General features: G+C 59.7%; 1 protein-coding gene across 1 annotated transcript in view; it reads right to left on the bottom strand.

Annotated features, from left to right (window-relative positions):
* Positions 1–11558: 11558 nt before the first annotated feature.
* Positions 11559–16193, bottom strand: part of RBM19 (RNA binding motif protein 19) — a 117035-nt gene continuing 112400 nt past the window's right edge. Inside the window, exons 24-25 of the mRNA XM_032876213.1 lie at positions 12289–12401; positions 11559–11659 (exon numbers count right to left, since the gene is read on the bottom strand). Coding sequence (XP_032732104.1) covers positions 11651–11659; positions 12289–12401 — 122 coding nt within the window. The 3' untranslated portion in view covers positions 11559–11650. The remainder of the gene's footprint in view (positions 11660–12288; positions 12402–16193) is intronic.

The raw sequence follows: 16193 nt of genomic DNA, 5'->3' as shown, positions 1-16193 counted from the left end.
CCCTGACACGCAGCGGCAGCCCCCAGCTGGGGACAGCGGTGCGGGGAGGCTGGAAGCCACCCCTGGCTGACAGCAGTCCCCCTCCTGGTGGTGGCTGGGACCGGAAGGTGCCAGCAGGGCCTTCCAGTCTGGATGGGCAACGGACGCAGGTGCCAGGGGCTGGGGTGGAAGGGGACCGGCAGCCAGGTTCTGCTCCCAGCCACATCGCTGCAGCTTCCCAAGGGCCGTGCCCCTTCTCCATTTCCCCTCTGCTTGGCCCCCTCCTACTCCCCCCTGCGGCTGGGACGCCACTTCTTAGAGCTGCCTTCCCAGGGCCCCATCTGCGTGAGACCCCCGACACTGTCCTCACAGCCTGCACGCTGTCCCTGCACCCACGCAGCAGAGGACCACAGCCCACGATCTTGTTTCTGGCTGTGGGGGCAGAGCTCCACGGGGGCCCGGCGTGGGCAGCGCTCTGTACAACTCAGTGGGATGAGCGGAAGTGTTCCCCACGGACCAGGCCCTGGGCTGTGCCTCGGCACCCACCTCCTGGGACGGTCTTGTCTCCTATTTTCAGAGGAAGGAGTCGGCGGAGATTTGAGACTGGGGAAGCAGAATCCAGGCTGGATGATTCTCAAGCCTGTGCTTCTGGGCCCTTGACCTCTCACCCCCAAGGGCTTGGGTTGCTGGGGAAGTACTCTCATCTGGAGGGTCCAGTGGCTTTCGTTCCAGAAACCAAGGCTCCCAGGCAAGACAGGGTAAGAGTAAATACTTGATGGTCAACTCAGATAAAGTAAAAATGCTGACAGCAGTCTTCCTCCTTCCTTCAGCAAACTGCTTTGCAGAGGGGCGGCTGGATGGATGGGCGCATCCAGTGCCCCTTGGACATCACCTCCTGGCTGAGCAGCAGAGAGAGCCCGGAGCTGGGACTGCTTTTCGGACACTAGGAAGTCCAAGCCTGGGCTCCTCTGAGCAGGACCCGGGAGGACCTGCTCTTCCGCTTCCCCAAGAAGTGCAGCCGCCCCGGCTGGGCGGAGGGAGGGGCGGTGCTGTCATTCCTGATTTGGAGCTGCAGAGCCAGGGTGGGAGGCCCGGGAAGGGCAGAGGAGCCGAAATACTGAGAAATAAGGCTCACTCCAAAACGGCTCCCAGAGAAAATGGGGTCCGGACACACGGAGTCTTGGGGACCAGAATGGACCATACTGGGCTGTGAAGACCCTGGGGCATCTTTTGAAGGAAGGCTGAACTGTTTCCAGGCCAAGCTGAGCAGGCCGAGCGGGGGAACACAGGCCCTCCGGGGCACCCTGGCAGGCAGGGCATCTGCCGGTGGCTCCCGGGCAGTTCTGGGGCCCGCTTAGCTGATGATCTGGCAGGATGGACCAGAGCGTGCGAGGAAGGCAGAGAGCCCAGAAAGTGTCTGCAGGAGGGAATTTACTCAATGGTCCACTTCTGCCCTGGGGCTTGGCGAGCGCACTTTCGGTCCCTATGTGGCAGGAAGTGAGAAGGCAATTGGGGAATCCGGGCTCCAGCAACAAAGACTCTGTCCAGTTTCTCAAGAGGCCAGACTGGGGACAACCTGGATTCCTGCGAACACTTTAGTGGTGCCTCCCCTGGTGAGCAGGGCACGAGACCTGAGCCCTGCCCTCAAAGGGCAGGAGCAGTGACAAGTGAGGGGGACGCCCCGAGGGAGAGCACCCGAGTCTGGGGTGGCTGGTGGGGACAGCTGAGCAGGAGGTGGCCGGGGGAAGGGCTGGGGTAGGGGGACAAGGGAGAGGCAACAGACGGTGCCCAAGGAGGGGCGGATGCAAGGCCCATTTAAGACATGTGTGGGGGAGGGATTGCATCCAAGCCCTGATCCCCCTCCCACCTCTGCCTCTTGGCAGTGCCCTCCCTCCATGACCGTGGGCTCTGCCGCGTGGCTCACTGTGGCCAGTGGGACAGCAGCAAACATGTCTTCATGTGGAAGCCAGACCCACGCATCTCTGGGGTTTCTTACTGGGTCTAAGAGAGTACAATTCCAACTTTTCCTGGGTTAAGAATCCGGGAGGCACATTTTAAAACTTTTAACATTTTGGACCTCCGCAGTGTGCTCCTGTGGAGCTAAGCATGCAAGTCAGCTTGAAGGGTGGAAATCGGGAAATGCCCCAGGAAGAGCCCAGGCAGCAGGCTGATGACCTCGGTGCCAGAGGCTGCTGGCTGTCCCCTCCCTCACTCTCCTGCCTCCCACAGCACAAGGACCTCATGCCTTCGTGGGGCAAACAGCAGCCTGGGACTCCTTCCCAGCCTCTCTCCCATGTTGCTTCCACATGTGACTCTGTTCTGGCCAGAAGCCAAGAAAGACTGTCCAGGCTGTGTCCCTGAAGGGCCAGGCAGGCCTGGCCTTGTCCTTCTGTCCTGCCGCCTGATCCTGGCAGAGAGGGGAGCCGGGTCCCCCGCGCGGATACGGACCGCGCCGACAGCCCTGCCTGCTGTCTGGTGAGGGAGAAGCCAGTCTTCATCTTGTTAGACCACCGATGTTTGGGTCTGTCACGGCAGCGGCGACATTCTCGAACTGCGGCCTCGTCTCTGCCAGGCTGACACAGCTGGCGGGTGCCCGGGCGCTGGAGCCGACTGGTCTCGGAGCCCCAGAGGAAGCTGGCCTGCATCTCAGCACCCGCTAAACATCTCCCAGCTCCCAACTGGGACACTTACACTGGGAGATGCTTACAGCCTGAGAGCAGCAGCCTGGAACCTGGAGGGGGTTGAGGGCTCTGGACCCAGGCCACATCCCCAGCTCCTATGGGAAGGGCAGTTTGAGAACCACAAACGGAACCCGGGGCTGTGGGCCCCATGGGTTCAGCTTCCGTCTTTCTTCCTGCAGGGCCAAGCGGGACGAGAGGAGGTCTCAGAGCACTCTGCGGTGGCCACGGCACACACCTGCCTTCGTCTGGCACCTTCCTGGAAAACGGGCTGCTTCACTTCCCCAAGCCTCAGTTTCCCATTCGTGCAATGAGACAGTCTCCGCCTTGGGACTCTGTGGGGACGCCACTGAATTCGTGACTTCAACTGCTTTGTCAACTACACGGTGACCTGTGGACCTATGAGGGGGCGGCTACATGATCGTCTGGAGTCTTTTTGGGGACCAGGAGAGGGGAGGGCTCCTGACGGTTCCCAGGGAAGGCAGGAGCAGCTGCCACCTGGAAATCCTGCAAAACAGAAAAATGTTTGCTGTTGGCCTGAGCCCAAGGATGGGGCGCTGAGGCCCCAGTGGATCGTTTTCATGAAAGCTGCAATTAAGGGGAAGTGGGGTTTATTACGGAAGCTGGAGAGGACTCAGCCCTGGCTTCTGGCGATGATCTAATGAGATGGCAGGGCCCCTTTTTTTGGGCCGCTCAGCCAAAAGGCCCTGGGCACAGGTCTCGTGCTGGAGCACTCGGTCTCCTGGGTGGCAGGTGACGGGGTGGACATGGGGGACACAGCTTTACGTTGCGGGGGGGTTGGGGTACCAGCAGCGATGGCTTGTTCAGTGTTCACCAAGTGGCGGGCCCTGGTCTCAGCCCTTATTTAACCTTAGAACACCAGTGAGTTGGTACTGTTGTTGCTCTCGGTTCCTAGATGAGGCCACGGAGGCACAGAGAGGTCAAGGAGCTGGCTCAAGGTCATGCTGCGGGTAAGGGGCAGAGCAGGGATTGGAGCCCAGAGAGCCTGGCTAGGGTCTGTGCACTGAATGGGGGTTTCTGTTCGGTGTGACCTTGGAGAAGCCAGCGGCCCTCTCCGAGTCCAGCTTGCTTGCTTGCTTGCTTTCTTTCTTTCTTTCTTTCTTTCTTTCTTTTTTTTAATTTATTTGACAGAGATCACAAGTAGGCAGAGAGGCAGGCAGAGAGAGAGATGGGGAAGCAGGCTCCCTGCTGAGCAGAGAGCCCAATGTGGGGCTCGATCCCAGGACTCTGGGATCACGACCTGAGCCGAGGGCAGAGGCTTTAACCCACTGAGCCACCCAGGCGCCCCCGGCTTTCTGAGCGGAGAAATTACAGGGGCTTGCTTCAGATCGGGACTCAGCAAACTTGATGTGAAGGGTCAGACCATAAATATTACAGGCTTGGCAGGCGATACAATGTCTCTGTTGCAATTACGGAACTCTGCGGCAGCAGCCGGAAACCAGCACGGACCGTGTGTGAACCACTGGGCGTGGCCGGGTGCCAATAAAACTTTACACAAACAGGCAGCGGCTAGATCTGGCCCCTGGGCCGCAGTTGGCCAATGCCTGGTTTTGACCACTCATGGCTCTTCTTCACCACTTCCGTTTTACTATATTCATGGTCTAATAATTTCCTTTATACCGATACACTATTTTTTTAAAGATTTTTTTTTGTTTTTTATTTGACAGAGATCACAAGTAGGCAGAGAGACAGGCAGAGAGAGAGAGAGGAAGAGAAGCAGGCTCCCTGCTGAGCACAGAGCCTGACATGGGGCTTGATCCCAGGACCCTGGGATCATGAACTGAGCCGAAGGCAGAGGCTTTAACCCACTGAGCCACCCAGGCGTCTTTTTTTTTTTTTTTTAAACCTCCTCCTTAAGAGTTTGGTGAAATTGTGGGTTTGACGAGCTAGCTCTGTGTCTGTATTTGCGAAACGTGAACATGTGAAAATAAATTCCTACATTACAAGTCTGCCCCTGGGCTGCCTACAATCTTCTCGTGGCCGCTGAAGCCTGACGTCATGCTTTGTGAGTCCCGTTTACACGTTACCTCAAGTCTTCAAACCCTGGGGTGTTGAGGCAGAGGATGACTACGTAGGCGGGGGGGGGGGGGGGCCTCACAGCCTGACTTTGAACAGGGCAGGTCTGCTTTCTATGTTGGGGTTCTGCATAAAACTTTTGTTTGGAAAAGGGGGGCCTGTGGCCAAGAGAGTTTGGACCTGTCTAGGGGCAGCTTAAAAGTGAACTTGGAAGTTCTGAGCTTTGAGCTAGGGTTTATTGGTTCTGCCTACATGGGGTTGTGAGTCCCCCACATCACTTCTCAGATTTCTTATTTTATTGTTTTAAAGATTAATTTATTTGCCAGAGAGAGAGAGAGCACAAGCAAGGGGAGCAGCAGGCAGAGGGAGAAGAAGAAGCAGACTCATCGCTGAGCAAGGAGCCCGATCCGGGGTTCGATCCCAGAACCCTGAGATTATGACCTGAGCCCAAGACAGATGCTTAACCAGCTGAGCAGCCCAGGTGCCCTGCTTCTTAGATTTCTTACAGAAGAGCCGATGATTTCCCATTATGGCCCTGCCCGGGCCTTCTCTCTGCCCGATGGCTTACGGTCACCTCCCAACATAATGCACATTTACACCCCAACCCCCGCCGTCCCCCCGTGCTGGCTCCAGTCAGGTCAGCTCCAGCACACGCGCGCTTCTTCCTTCTCATTCCCAAACCACGGGGCCAACCCTGGCCTTGCACACCTCAGAGCTGGGACTCTGTCTGTTCTCCTGGGCTCCACCTCCAGCAGCACGTCTAGGCCCCGGCTGCCTGTCATCTCCTCTGAGGGGCTGAGTCACCCCCAGCTCCCAGATTACTGTAGTGTCTCTGCACGCATGTCGCTGCTCTCTCCCCTCCCCGGGTTCTGCTCACATGCCACCCCCTGGGGGGGGGGACCTCCCTCGACCCCTCTGGGCACCCCACGTGGCAGCCTCAGTGGCACTGAGTGGGAGCGTCTGCAGGCTGGCTGTCCCCCCACCTTCTGCCATCAGCTGGTCGGGACCAGGAGAGTTGTCCGCTGAGCTCCCTCCTGCTCCCTGTTTCCCATGGCCACCCCCGTGCACAACAGGCTTCACAAACATGTTGGCCACACACGCCAAGGTATCTAAGGTTCAAACTGCTTTGGTTTCATGGTTCCATGTGCTCCTAGGGATGAAGCCAAGGGCTCTGCCCTCGGGAACTGCTGGTCCCTCGGTCCTCGAGGGAGTGTTGGGGCCCCCAGCCCCCCACCCTCTGCCCTGGAGCCCTAGGATGGCTGGGCAACGCCTGGCACTGACCACAGCCATCGTAAGCCACAGCACGTACCCACGGGTGATGGCATTTGGTGGTACCGAACACCCCCCCACCTAAAGCCCATCTGTGGTTCATGGCAAGTAGGTGCTGAACAAGAAAAGCCTAATCTGGGGAAAAAAGACAGAGTGCCTTTCGTTTAAGCCGCCCCGAGTTAGGGATCCAGACCCAGCACATGCGAAACCCTCCCTCCTGAGCCCCACACTCGCCCGTAACCAGAGGACAGTGGCACAGCCCACCGTGCAGGGGTGAGGAGAGGAGAGTGTGGCCCACCACCCTGCTCAGGGCCAGGCTCTCACTCACCCTGGAGAAGCAGGGGACTGCCAGGTTGAGAACTCGGGCTTCTGGCGATGTGAAGCTGGGCACGAGTCCCCATGCCAGCCCCCTGCGTGGTGTCACCTGGGGGATGCCACCTGCCTCCGTGTCTACACATCCCATAAACCCACCTCCCACGGCTATTGGGAGCTCAAAGTGGGGAGTGTTCAGTCCACCAAATATTGCCAGGCAGGGGGTGCCGTTTGCACAAACCATAGCTCCTGCTCTCCCAGAGCTTTCCTGGGGGAAACTGCAGCACAGAGATGACCATTTCCACCTGTGACCGGGGCCGAGCACCTGTGGCCAAGCTTCCGGAGGGGGGGGTCTGCTCATTGCTGGGCAGGTGCCCAGTTCCACGGCCCACGTGAATATGGGAGTGTCTTAGGAAGCAAGTGTTCCGTTAATCTTTTATTAACAATATTTCCAGAAAAAAAACCCAAACCCGCTACCTAGTCTTAGGGAAGCTCTGAAAAAGAGAAGCGATGGGTGGGGGGGACCCCAGGAGAGGCTGTTCCGCAGGAGGCGAGACGTGCTCTTTTTCTGCAAGGTGCATGCACCAAGGGGTTAAAGTCATTTTCATTAAAATTTAAATTTCAGCAGGCGTTCACTCTCCCTTCCCCGTCCTTTGAACGTTTGACTGGCAACCATTTCATATTTCAATCTCAGCAGAACAAATTGAATTAGATGTTGAAACCAAACTCGGCTCTGTTCACCAAAGCCTGCATGCTCGGCTTGCATTAATCCTTTCCCAGACGCTGCAGAGCACAGACAGGCGCTGGGAGCCCGCCCGGCCACAAAAGACAGAAAAAGCGGAGGAGGCAGTGAAAGAGAAGGAGGGAAAGCAGGCGGCCGAGGGCTCCTGGAGATTGTCCTCTGCTGGACACGCAGGTCTTCAAGCCCCAGACACAGACCTGCAAGTGGATCTCGTTTCTGGCCTTGAATCCCCAGTGCCCTGAGTGTTTGGTGAATGAATACATGGGCTGAGGCTCAGGGCTGGCTTTCGGGACTCGCCCTGCCAGACTCGGCCTCTGGCGGACCCCCCTTCCTGCTCCGTGTGGAGTGAGGGGGGCTGCGGCTCACACTACTGCTCCTTTCCCAGAGGCCACAAGCTGCCCGGCGCCTCCCAGAGTCGAGGGAAGCTGGGCTTTTCTCTGGTCACACCAGCCCTCGAGCAGTGCGCAGACTGGGCCCAGAAGATGCCAGCTCGAGTCTCCTGGGGGTGGGGGGAGGCAGACCTCGAGACCTGGCCCCGGGCCGTCACTATAGACCCCGGGACACTGGACGATCCCATAGCCAGGCCCTTTGCTGGGCGCCAACGAGAACCTCTACTTACCCAGCTGAGTCTGTGGACTGGCCTAGAAGCGCTGACCCAGGGGCCCGAGCCCAGATCTCAGAACCGGCGATCCTGCCTGTGGGTGCCCCCAGGTCGCAGTGTCGGGAACAGACCCAGCAATACCAGGGCCTGGAGAAGGCCTCGCTTGTTTCCAAACACGCTCCCTGGGCAACCGTGGGCTCATCTGTCTGGCTTTGTGCGGGAAACGATCAGGTGAAGGAGGTGCCCGCGCGGCCTGCTTTGGGGCTTGTGGGAAGAGGGCACCCTCTCCAGGCCACCTTCCTGGATGCAGGGACACCCCATCCTGCCCCAGGCCTCTGACATGGGCCCAGCAGGCCTGCTGTATGCACGCGGGACTCTGGCTTGCTGGGGCATCCGCGGGTGTAATGCCCCATGCTTTCCTCTTTGTTAAGTAATAGAAACGGTTATGATAGTCACGATTTAGCGTCCCCTAAAAATGCAAGTCTGTTAAATATTTCCCATCTTGAAGAAAATCCTACCAGGCCAAAATTCCTCTCATACCCATTTTAAAGATACGGAAACCGAGGCAGGAGACACTAAGCCCCTGGGTGCAGGTTCACAAGCACTGGGTGGTCCAGCTGGGATCTCACCCAGGCCTGTGGGTCCCACCCCCTCAGCGGCAGTGCACCCCACCCTCCCTGAGCTCTGTGAGACCCCCTGTCTAATCCCCTGTCCTCCACCTACAAGCAGGAGCCAGGACCCTGCTCACCTGTCCAACCAGGGCTGTCTATACGGCACCTTCCCCGGCCAGGCCCAGGGGTTTTGGTGGCTCCCTCCTTCCCCAAGCCTGGTCCCGCCTTTGAACACTCCGTCCCACCCTTCAGGGTTCCTCAGGGCCTCATGCCCATGGCTCTCCCCTAGACCACCAAGCTTCTGCAGTTCCCGGGGGTCTCCGTCTGCTCAGTCTTCCAGAGCCCTGTGTACACAGACCAACCAAACTCCTGGCCTCCCACCCCTGCTTCCATCTGGGGTTCCTCCTTGCAGGCAGGCCTCCCAGTTCCCCATCTCCTCGCTGTGCCTGTCGGCCAGTTCCACGGAGGGAATTCCAGCCAGAGCCAGAGGCTGGGGGTAGGGGGTGGGGGTCTTGGGGAGGCAGTGGTAGAATCCAGGGCTGGACCTTCAGGGGGGACCCTGTACAGGATAGAGGGAGGGAGAGGAACACTGCCTCATCTTCTCTCCCCCGCCAGCCCCCAGATGCCCGATGGTACCCACCCCTGCCAAACCCAACTGGTAGCCTATTGCCAGGGGAACCCGGGAAACTGGCCTGCAGGGATCAGGCCCCGAGTCCGAGCCGGCATGTGTGTGTGTGTGTCGGGGGTAGGCACATGGAGGGCGACGGGTTCCAGCTCTGGCCTCTGCAGACGGCCCCACAGCCTCATCAGCTCAGGTGCCCCCTTCCTGACCCTGCTGTCACCCCCAGCCCAGCCCAGCTGCCAGCACGGCCGCCTCTCTTGTTCCCCCTGAGCATCCGGAGGCCACAGACCCTTTTGAGAAATGGCTGCATCTACATGGGCCTCAGGAGGCTCCCCTAGCCCCGGGGCTGCGCCCCTTCTTCCACACCCTCCATGGTTTATTCCTCGCGGTTCTTAGATCGACTGATGCCCCAGTGTCACTTTTTTAAAAAGACTTTATTTTTGCTAGAGACAGAGAGAGCGCGTGTGGGAGCGAGCACCAGTGGGTAGGGAGAGGAGAAGCAGGCTCTCCATGGAGCGGGGAGTCGGGAGTAGGGCTCGATCCCAGGACCCTGGGATCATGACCTGAGCGGAAGGCAGATGCTTCACCGACTGAGCCACCCAGGTGCTCCTTATTGTCACTTCTAACTCCCCCCACAAACTCCCCCTGTGCCCTGGTCTGGTGACAATAGTGACTGTCTCCAGGCTGCCTGGGCCCCCATGGCCCAGAGTCCCCACAGTTCACCCCGCACGCACTGGACGGATGCGTCTCCCTCCAAGGAGGAGGGGCGGCATCCCTCCTCCATGCCAGGAGTACCTCACCGGGCTTCACCTGGCCATTACCTAACAACCATACTTTACCTCCTTCCAGAATCATCGCAACAGTGCCGGTTCCCATACGGAACTATGACGGTGTGAGTACTCCCTGACCATGCAAGGCGGCAGTTGTTTTCAAAGGGGCAGGGACAAGGTTCAGGCCACTCCCTGCACTAAATGCTGTGACTGAAAAGGACAGGGGTAGGGATGTCTGCGATGGATGTGGGTGCAGGTCTGGGCTCAGAAGAGGAGCGGAGTATAGATACTTCTGACAAAGTGATCAGGGACCGTCTCTGAGTGAGGAAGGGGAATTTAAACTAAGATCTCAAAGGGGAGGTTAAAAAAAGAGACAGGAGAGATGTGGGGGAAGGGGGGGGTCCCAGGCAGAGGGAAGAGCCAGTGCAAAGGCCCTGGGGTGGGAATGCCCTGGAAGGGCCAGCACAAAGTAAGGGAGGGACAAGTGGCAGGGGGGCCTCCTTGCGAGGTGAGGAGTGTGACTTTATTCCAAGTGTGTGGGTAACCCTGAGGGTTTTAGGCTATATTTCTGTAATCTAGTTCATGGATCCAGTTGGATCCTGCTGGCTGCTTGTGGAGAAGGCAGTGCTCCTTGGTTAAGGGAGGGGAGGCGATGAGGGTGGCGTCCACCGTGGACATCCTTGGCAGCATGAAAGGGGGGTGATGGAGCACCCTGAGACCTCCAGGAGAGTTGACTCAACTGCTCTTCATTGCTTACATGGTTGGTCCCGTCCAGAGAGCGAGCCCCTGGACTGGGGATCAGAGAGGCTGGGCAGGGCAGGAAGGAGGGATGGGAACCTGGTCTCCCAGGCTGGAGAGCCTGTGCTTGGCAGGCACCCAACACCAGGCTGCAGGAGTTGGCGGATCCTGCCCTGGAATGTTCTAGTACCTTCGTCCAAGTCAGGCGGGTGCCCGTGAGGCCCCTTGCGTGCCAGGGCCATGGGCCTGAGACCTCCAGTGTTGGTGACCACGCCCTCACCACTGGTCTGGCACTGGTGGTGTGGCCGTGTGGATACGGACTGCGTTTTCAATCGGAAAGACCCACGGGCCCCCGAACAGGATGAGCAGTGGGGAGGAATAGGGCGGGGACCCCCGTCTCCCCAAGACCCATGCAACTGGGGGATCTGGTCACCTGAGGGGCTGGCCTGGGTGAGGTTTAACACTGGCCTCACCTGCGTGCGGCGCACATACCCGACGTCTCCAGGTCAGCCTGCTGCGGAAGCTGGGGAATGAGGAAGGGGGGGAAGCACCGCCCCGTGGGCCGTGGGGCACGCGTGGGGCCTCACACGGCTACCGGCGCTGGAGAGCGTTGCTCCGATTCAAGGCCACTCGGCAAACTGAAGACTGGAACCTCCTTCCTCCAAAATGCACAGACCAAGTTCTCTGCAAAGTCAGAAGGTTCCCGGACTCTCCCCGGGAGCCCCGGGCGGAAGTCTCAAATGAAGGAGTAACAAAAGCGCTGATGGGCGTTTCCTCGGGGCTTTACTTGGATTGACTGAGGTAGTCAAACACCAGGAAGGCACCATACCTCCCCCACTGGACAGAAAGAGAAACTGAGGGTCAGAGGGGCCCTCACTGGTCTGCAGCCGCACAGCTGAGAACAGCGAGGCTGGGACTGAGACCCAGGGGAGGGAAGCGAGCGGCTGCTTCCTCGCCGGGAGGCAGGCTCCCAGCGTGTGCTGAGTGCAGGACCCCCCATCCCGGCAGAGGCCGTATTTCCAGGCTGGAGTGGGGTGTGCGCGCGGGTGCCCCAAGTCTGGGACAAGCCTTTCGACGGGGCCGGGATGCATTTCAGAGTCGTCCACCCGTGACAGGGGTATCGGCCATCAGAGTCCCATCTTAGGCTCAACCGGCTGGCATGTGGGCTTCAGGTCAGCCCCTCGTGGTCAAACCAGGACTCAACGTCCCCAGGGATCCTGGGGCAGGACAGAGGCCAGGGTCCCCGGCTGTGAGCACTCCCGCACGTGGCCGGCAGACGTGGGAGCTCCAGCTAGCAGCCCTGGAGGGGAGGCCAAGAACAGAAGCTTCTGAGCTGGTCTTCCACTGCGGCAGGGGCAGTTCACAGACCACGGCGGCATGTTTTTCCCACTAAACCTGAGGTGGGAACCGGGGTGCAAGGCAGACACTGGGCCCACGGAGGTTAGGTCACCAGGCCAGGATCCCCAGCCAGTGTGGGGTGGAATGGGGGCTTCCTGTCCTGACCTCTTGATGCCACACTTGATCCCATGCAGCTGCACAGGGGGAGGGACCCGATTCCCTGTGTGCCCTGACCCCCTGACCAGCAATGGGGGGGGGCCCGTCTCCCCATCTGGGAGCAGCGGATGGCCAGGCTTGGCAGGCGCAGTTTGTTCTCGTGGCTTCCAGGTCCTGGTATGGCCACAAGAAACTTCCTAACGTGGCTGTGTCTCGCCCGCCCCCCTCGGCCCTTGGGTGCCAGGCACAAAGCGGAGGTGTGGGGACTGCTGGAACGTGTCACCCAGGACACTGTCCCCTCTGACTTCAGGCTGGGGCAGGGTGGGGTCGCCTGCACTCCCACCCGCTGGCACTCCCCCACCCCCCAGCCCACACGCCAGGAGCGCAGAAGCCGGAGCGGCTGTCCCCAGTCCCCAGGGCCCTGGAGCCACGTACCCTCTCGGTGCCAGCTCGCAGCTGAAGGGTTTGCTCCTCACTGTCGTTTTCACTGTCTTCCAGCTGCTCCAGGATCTCGTCCAACACCACAGACCGCTTTTTCTTCGGGGGCTCTGTGGGAGCCCAGATGGCAAGAGAGGAGGAAAGAACAGCCGAGAGGGGTGGGAGGCGGGAAGAGAGAAATGGCAGGAAGGAGAGGGACCGGGATGAGCAAAATGGAGGGCGGGGAGGCGAGAGAGGAGATGAGGCACCGGGAAAAGAGCGAGTTAGAGGAGGAGGCACAGGGGACCAGAAGCCAAAGCGGGGGTGTAGAGGAAACAGGAGAGGAGAGAGAAACACGGATAGTCAGTCTCTGGCTTCACCCCAGTGCTGCCTCTCCCCGGCCCCAGGAACTCTCCTGCTCGGCTTGGCCCGCCACCCCCTTCCTGGCTTCCTTCCACCCACAGAGGCAAGGGCTCCAGTTAGGAAGGGAGCGAGGAGGGCCTCTCCCAGCAGCCCAGAGGCTGATGGATCTCGGGCTGGCTTGCAGAGAGCGGACCACCTTCAGAGAGGACGGGTCAAGCGAGAGCAATTGTTGGGGAAAAAAGTAGAAGCTTCTCCGGCTTTTCTCGAGGCTACAGACTCTTCATGGTGCAGAAGGCGCCTGATAGAGCAGGAGCTCAGTGGCTGTTGGGTAAAATCATGCTCTGAGATGCCAGCGAGGGATGCAGGGAGGAACACTGACAGGCAGCTCTGCAGGGGAGGGGCTATTTCACTTGGACTTTGAAGCATGCAGAGGAGTTCTCTAAGAGGCGAGGGGAAGGGGAGGCAGACACATGGCATGGCCAGAACGCACACTGGGCTCAGCTCACACAGACCCTTTGGGCCCCAAACACTACCGAGGACCTACTGTGTGCAACAACCACCAGTCCTGCAGGTATGGGTGATGGCTGCCTCTTACGGGGGAGGGAGCTGGTCCACAGACAGGGAAATCTAAGGTTACTGAACTACAAGGGCTGGAGGCAGGATTCAAAGCCCAGCAACGCCAAAGCCAGTCTCCCCACATTTCATGAGTGTCCGGTGCTGGCTAGGGAACACCAGGGAGATGGGGACAACTGCCCGGGAGCGTTGGGGGTGGGAGGAGGCTGCTCTTAGGCCATCAGTCCTCTGGCAGTTTGACCTCTCACTAACGGCCAGCCTCAGTCCCAGAGAACATGGATTTGCTCAGAGACAGCTGCAGACAGTCCCAACCCCATCCTCAAAGAGCACCTCCTCTGTGAAGTCTTCCCGGGGGTGACAAACTTCCCTGTGACTCTCCACGCTGGGCCGGGGCCCTCGAGGGCCTGTGTCTCATGTGGGTCTCTCCAGAGCCCCCAACCCCCACCCCCCACCCTGGGGGCGTAGGAGCCTGCAGGTCCAGCAGCTGCATCCACCACTGTTAGTGATGGAAAGGGAGAGGGGGCAGGATGGGCAGGGGGTAGGGGCAGCAGCCCTGGGCTCAGACACACGCTTCCTCTCCTCACTGCCTCCTCTACGCTCTGGGTTTCCTTCTAATCGCCAGGCTTTGGAGGTGCACAATGGCCTCGGGAAATTGAATTTGTGGGCAGGTAATGGGAGCCAGGAAATAGAAGAGCAGCGAAATAGGGTCTGTGAGCCCAGCACGGATGCCCCCTCCTAGTTACTAACAATGGGGGTGCGAGCTCCCAGGCTGCAGTGGCAGAGCCGTGGGCTTGACCTTCAAGGTTTCTCTGGTCTTCCCCACCACCTGACTGCACTGAGGCACTGGCAAGGGAGCGGGTTTTTCCTGTGCACCCTGGGGCACAGCCGGTTCTGCATCCTGAGCACCCCCACCCCTGCTGTGGCCCCCCCGCCCCAGGCCAGAGCTGCCAGGGCAGTGGACACCTCCTCCCCTCCCTCCCAGAGACCGCTCTCAGGGGCACCTGGGGCATCAGCACCTGTGGCCCCTTTGTCTTGGCCTCCGTGCTGCTGGCTCACTTGGGGAAAAGCTGACGCTGTCAGGAGAGCTCACCTCTGTGAGCCACACAGGGGACCTGTCACCTCCATGAACTTCGGGTTACACTCTCCCCCGCAGGTACTCATGTGGCGACAGCCACCCAGGGTCCCTTCCTGGCTGCTGGCCCCCACCTCCGGGCCTCTCAACCTGCTGTTCCCTCTGCCTGGAGCGCTCCTTCCCCAGGGAGCAATGTGGGGGAGGGACTCAGCTTTGCAGGGAGGACTCCCCGATCTCCTTGTTTAAAAACACAAGGCCCCCAGTGCCCCTGCCCTACTTCCCCGTCCGTGCTTCTCCGTGGCATTCACCCGTGTTTTACTGTGCAGCTTACTGTCTGCCTCTCCCGCTGGGAGGCCAGCTCCAGGAGGAAGCGGTATTTGCGCGCACGGTCAAGGCCCGCGCCCTCCAGGCCCAGAACAGCGCGCGGTGTACAGCAGATGCTCAGAAAGTACTTGTTGGCTGAGTGGACGGACGGCAGGCCCAGATGAGGTTCAACAGCTCAGGCTGCTGAAGGACACACAGAAGCAGGGGCCAAACCCAAAGCAGTCTTTAACCACATTTTCATCCCCTCACAGCAGAGACTAGGCAGTGGCTGCTCTGGGCCGGGCCTGGGAGTGAGTGGGACAGGCCCTGTCAGGGGCATTCCTGGTCCCGTGAGGGGAGACAGAGAAGGAGCCACACAACCACAACCTACGGCAGGGTTAGTGCCGTGGTGGGGACGAACCTGCTTCATTTGGGCTATCACGGTGGCTTCCTGGAGGAGATGACAATGTAAACGTGGCCAGAACCTAGCTGACTCCCAGCTCCGGCCCTCTGACCCCACTGTACTGGTCTCACTCCTGCAGGCGGCTGTGATCATGGCTGCCTGGCATGTTCCATCCTCTGAACCAGTGGGCACCTCCCAACCTCGGCCCCGAGGCCCACGGGCACCAGCCATACTCAATCTGCTTGGGAGCGGACCTCACGGTCTTAAAGACTTATGAACCGGTTCTTCCACGCCTGTGCCTGGAATATCAGCCCTGCCCTCAGCTGCCCTCTTGCCTTCCTCTGAGTCATTGGATATCAGACACTCTCCTCCTCTGCAGCCATCTGACAATCATTTAAGAGCCAAACATCCCGTGACACAGCCATAGCAGAATGAAGAGAAGCCATGCCACCCAGAGCTGGGTTCCAATCCCCTGCTTCCCCTCGCTGGTGGCGGTAGGACCTTCCCCACTCTGAGCCTCCTGGAAGAGGCAGTGGGGCCAATCCCACGGCAGGCCCTGGAGGGGTGATCTGGCTGGAGAAACTGAGGCCCAGAGGGAGGGGGCCTCAGCTGAGTCTCAGGAACCCCCTGAAGGAGGGAGTGCCGCACCCTCATTTCACAGCTGGGGAGACAGAGGTGCAGGGCAAGGCGCACCCCCCAAGGCTCCCAGCTACCACAGAGCAGCCCCGGGGCCCTGCCTCAATTGGCCCATTTGCAGGCCACACACATTGTCTGGGTTGTGCCATGGTGCGTCTCTCAGGGGCCCTGGCCCGGCGCAGAGGCCATGGCCAAGGCTGCACAGGAGCCTAAGACACAGAGACAGGCGTATGGTCACCACGTCTGGCCTTAAGGTCATACAGTCCTGGCTTTGGCACTTTCCCAGCTGTGTGCCCTCCAGTGGGGGGGGCACATACCCCGCAAGGTTCACTCTCTCATGTATAAAATCGGGACGGGGGGCAAGACAGTTCCTCCTCCCTTGCTTTGTCTGTGGCTACCATCAGCTGACTGGCAGGCCCACAGGTAAGTCCCTCCTTCTGCCCGGAGCACGTGCAGGCTCCTCCCTCCGGCGAGAGCCTCTCCTGGCTACCCTGCACGTCCTCCCTCAGCATTTAACGTACACACTCGGGAATGCAGGCTCAGGCCCCTCTGACCAGCCTCTTGCTGCCTCAG

This window comes from Lontra canadensis, unplaced genomic scaffold (genome assembly GCF_010015895.1).
Source record: "Lontra canadensis isolate GAN:19392208 unplaced genomic scaffold, GSC_riverotter_1.0 scaffold58, whole genome shotgun sequence".
Classification (NCBI taxonomy): Eukaryota; Metazoa; Chordata; class Mammalia; order Carnivora; family Mustelidae; genus Lontra; species Lontra canadensis.
Note: the sequence above shows the minus strand (reverse complement) of the source record. Positions and strands in the feature narration are given on the sequence as shown.